Below are 2,268 nucleotides of genomic sequence, written 5' to 3'. Positions count from 1 at the left end.
GTCTGGAGAGTTTGGGGGGCTGGGGAAGGGTTTTGGCAGAATTATGACCTAGAGGAGGGTTTGGGGGGTCTGGGGTGAGCCTGGGGGTGCCCAGCCTGCCCAGAAGCACTGGGCACACCCTGAAGCTGCCATGCCCGCAGGAAGCCGGACATCCCAGTGCCCTACCTGTATGTGGACATGGGGGTGGCCGTGCTCTGTGCCAGCTTCATGTCCTTCGGGGTGAAGCGGCGCTGGTTCGCCCTGGGGGCCGCCCTGCAGCTTGCTGTGGCCACCTACGCCGCCCACATTGGGGGGCACGTGCACTATGGCGACTGGCTCAAGGTGAGAGCCCCTCCGTGGGCCGTGACAGACCCCCCAGAGCCCGGGGGCGTTCGGTGACGGTGACAGTGACCCCCCCCAGGTGCGGATGTACTCCCGGACCATCGCCATCATCGGTGGGTTCCTCATCCTGGCCAGCGGTGCCGGGGAGCTGTACCGGCAGAAACCACGGAGCCGCTCCCTGCAGTCCACAGGCCAGGTGTTCCTGGGCATCTACCTCATCTGCCAGGTACGAGGAACACATCCCTGCCCCGCTGCTGCTTGGGGGATGGAGCCACAATTCCCTGGGGAGAAACCTCCTGGGGTGGGTGTTTCCAGTGCCACCACACCCCAGCCCCGAATTGTCCCTGAGAGAAGCTCAGATGGGTGTTACCAGTGGTACCACACCCCAGCCCCACGTTGTCCCTGGGAGAAGCTCAGGTGGGTGCCACCAGTGCCACCAGTGGCACCATTTTCCCCCATTGTCCCTGCGGTAGGAGCCTTGAGTGAGTGTTCCCAGTGCCACCAGTGGCACTTTGCCCCCTGTTGTCCCTGGGGAAGAAGCCTTGGATGAGTGTTGCCAGTGCCACCACTGGTACCAGTGCTACCAGTGCCACCACACTCCAGTTCTCCCATTGTCCCTGGGGGAGAAGCCTTGGGTGAGCGCTACCAGTGCCACCATTGGCACCAGTGCTACCACAGTCCACTTCTCCCATTGTCCCTGGGGGAGAAGTCTCCAGTCAGTGCTACCAGTGCCACCACTGGCACCAGTGCCACTGCACTCCAGTTCCCCCATTGTCCCTGAGGGAGAAGCGTTGGACAAGCATTTCCAGTGCCACCATTGGCACCAGTGCCACCTCCCATTACCCCTGGGGTACACCCCTCACTATGAGTGTCCCCAGTGCCACCCCACTCCCCCCTTTGCCCCACCAGGCCTACTCCCTGCAGCACAGCACCGAGGACCGCCTGGCCTACCTGGACCATCTGCTGGGAGGGGAGCTGGCCCTGCAGCTGCTCTTCCTGCTCTATGGGCTGCTGGCCCTGGCATTCCTGTCGGGATACTACGTGCGGGCAGCTGCCCAGGTGCTGGCAGTGCTGCTGCCCCTCGCTATCCTGCTCATCGATGGCAACCTGGGGTACTGGCACGCCGCCCGCCGCGTTGAATTCTGGAACCAGATGAAGCTCATCGGCCAGAATGTCGGCATTTTCGGGGCTGTGGTGATCCTGGCCACCGATGGATGAGCGGGAAAACTGCAAGGAAGGGGAGGGAGAGGGGCGGGGTTTTTTTTAAGGATTGCCGCTATTTATTCGTTGGGTTTTTTTGTTTGTTTGTTTGTTTGTAAATACTGTATTTGATAATTTTGCCAGAGGTCAGGGCTCCTGAGGGGGTGTGGGGGGTCCTTCCGGGGGGTGCCAGCCACTGTGTGGCCACAGCCCCTCTCCCCGCTGAGGGGTGTCACTGGCCCCCCCCAAAAAAGTGTATTTTTACTGATGAAAGGAGAAGTCTTTTATGTCATTTTCCCGGGGGAGCTTGGCTGTTGTGTGACAAAGGGTGGGGGGCTGCAACTTTGAGGGGTTTGAAGGGAAAACTGTTTGGGGGGGCTTGGAAGGGGAACTGCTTTTGGGGAGGATGCTTTTGGAGGGCTTGGAGGGAGCTGCTTTTGGGGGAAACTGCTTTGGGGGGAACCACTTTTGGAGGTTTGGGGGAGATGCTTTTGAGGGGCTTGCAGGGGGGAGCTGATTCAGGGGAATCCACTTTTGGGAGGTTTGGGGCGAACTGCTTTGAGAGGAGCTGCTTTTGGGGGTTTTGAGGGGAACTGCAATATGGGGAGAAGCTTTTGGAGGCCTTGGAGTTGGGGGAGCTGCTTTAGGGGAGCCACTTTGGGGGCTTGGAGGAAGGGCTGCATCAGGGAAGCTGGTTTTTGGGGTCTTCAGGCAAGGTGCTCTGGGGGGCTTGGAGTGGAGCTACTT

The 2,268-nt window shown here is 60.4% G+C and overlaps 1 protein-coding gene across 1 annotated transcript; it reads left to right on the top strand.

The window, feature by feature from the left end:
• The first annotated feature begins 123 nt into the window (after positions 1-123).
• TMEM101 (transmembrane protein 101) lies at positions 124-1,769 on the top strand. Its single transcript, XM_018088152.1, has 3 exons — positions 124-321; positions 401-547; positions 1,231-1,769. Exons 1-3 carry the CDS (start codon positions 178-180, stop codon positions 1,537-1,539), a joined length of 600 nt encoding a protein of 199 aa, XP_017943641.1. The 5' UTR covers positions 124-177; the 3' UTR covers positions 1,540-1,769.
• The last annotated feature ends 499 nt before the right edge of the window (positions 1,770-2,268 follow it).

This window comes from Manacus vitellinus, unplaced genomic scaffold, assembly GCF_001715985.3.
Source record: "Manacus vitellinus isolate BGI_N305 unplaced genomic scaffold, ASM171598v3 scaffold_102_pilon, whole genome shotgun sequence".
Classification (NCBI taxonomy): domain Eukaryota; kingdom Metazoa; phylum Chordata; class Aves; order Passeriformes; family Pipridae; genus Manacus; species Manacus vitellinus.
This window is presented reverse-complemented; position numbering and strand designations above follow the sequence as displayed.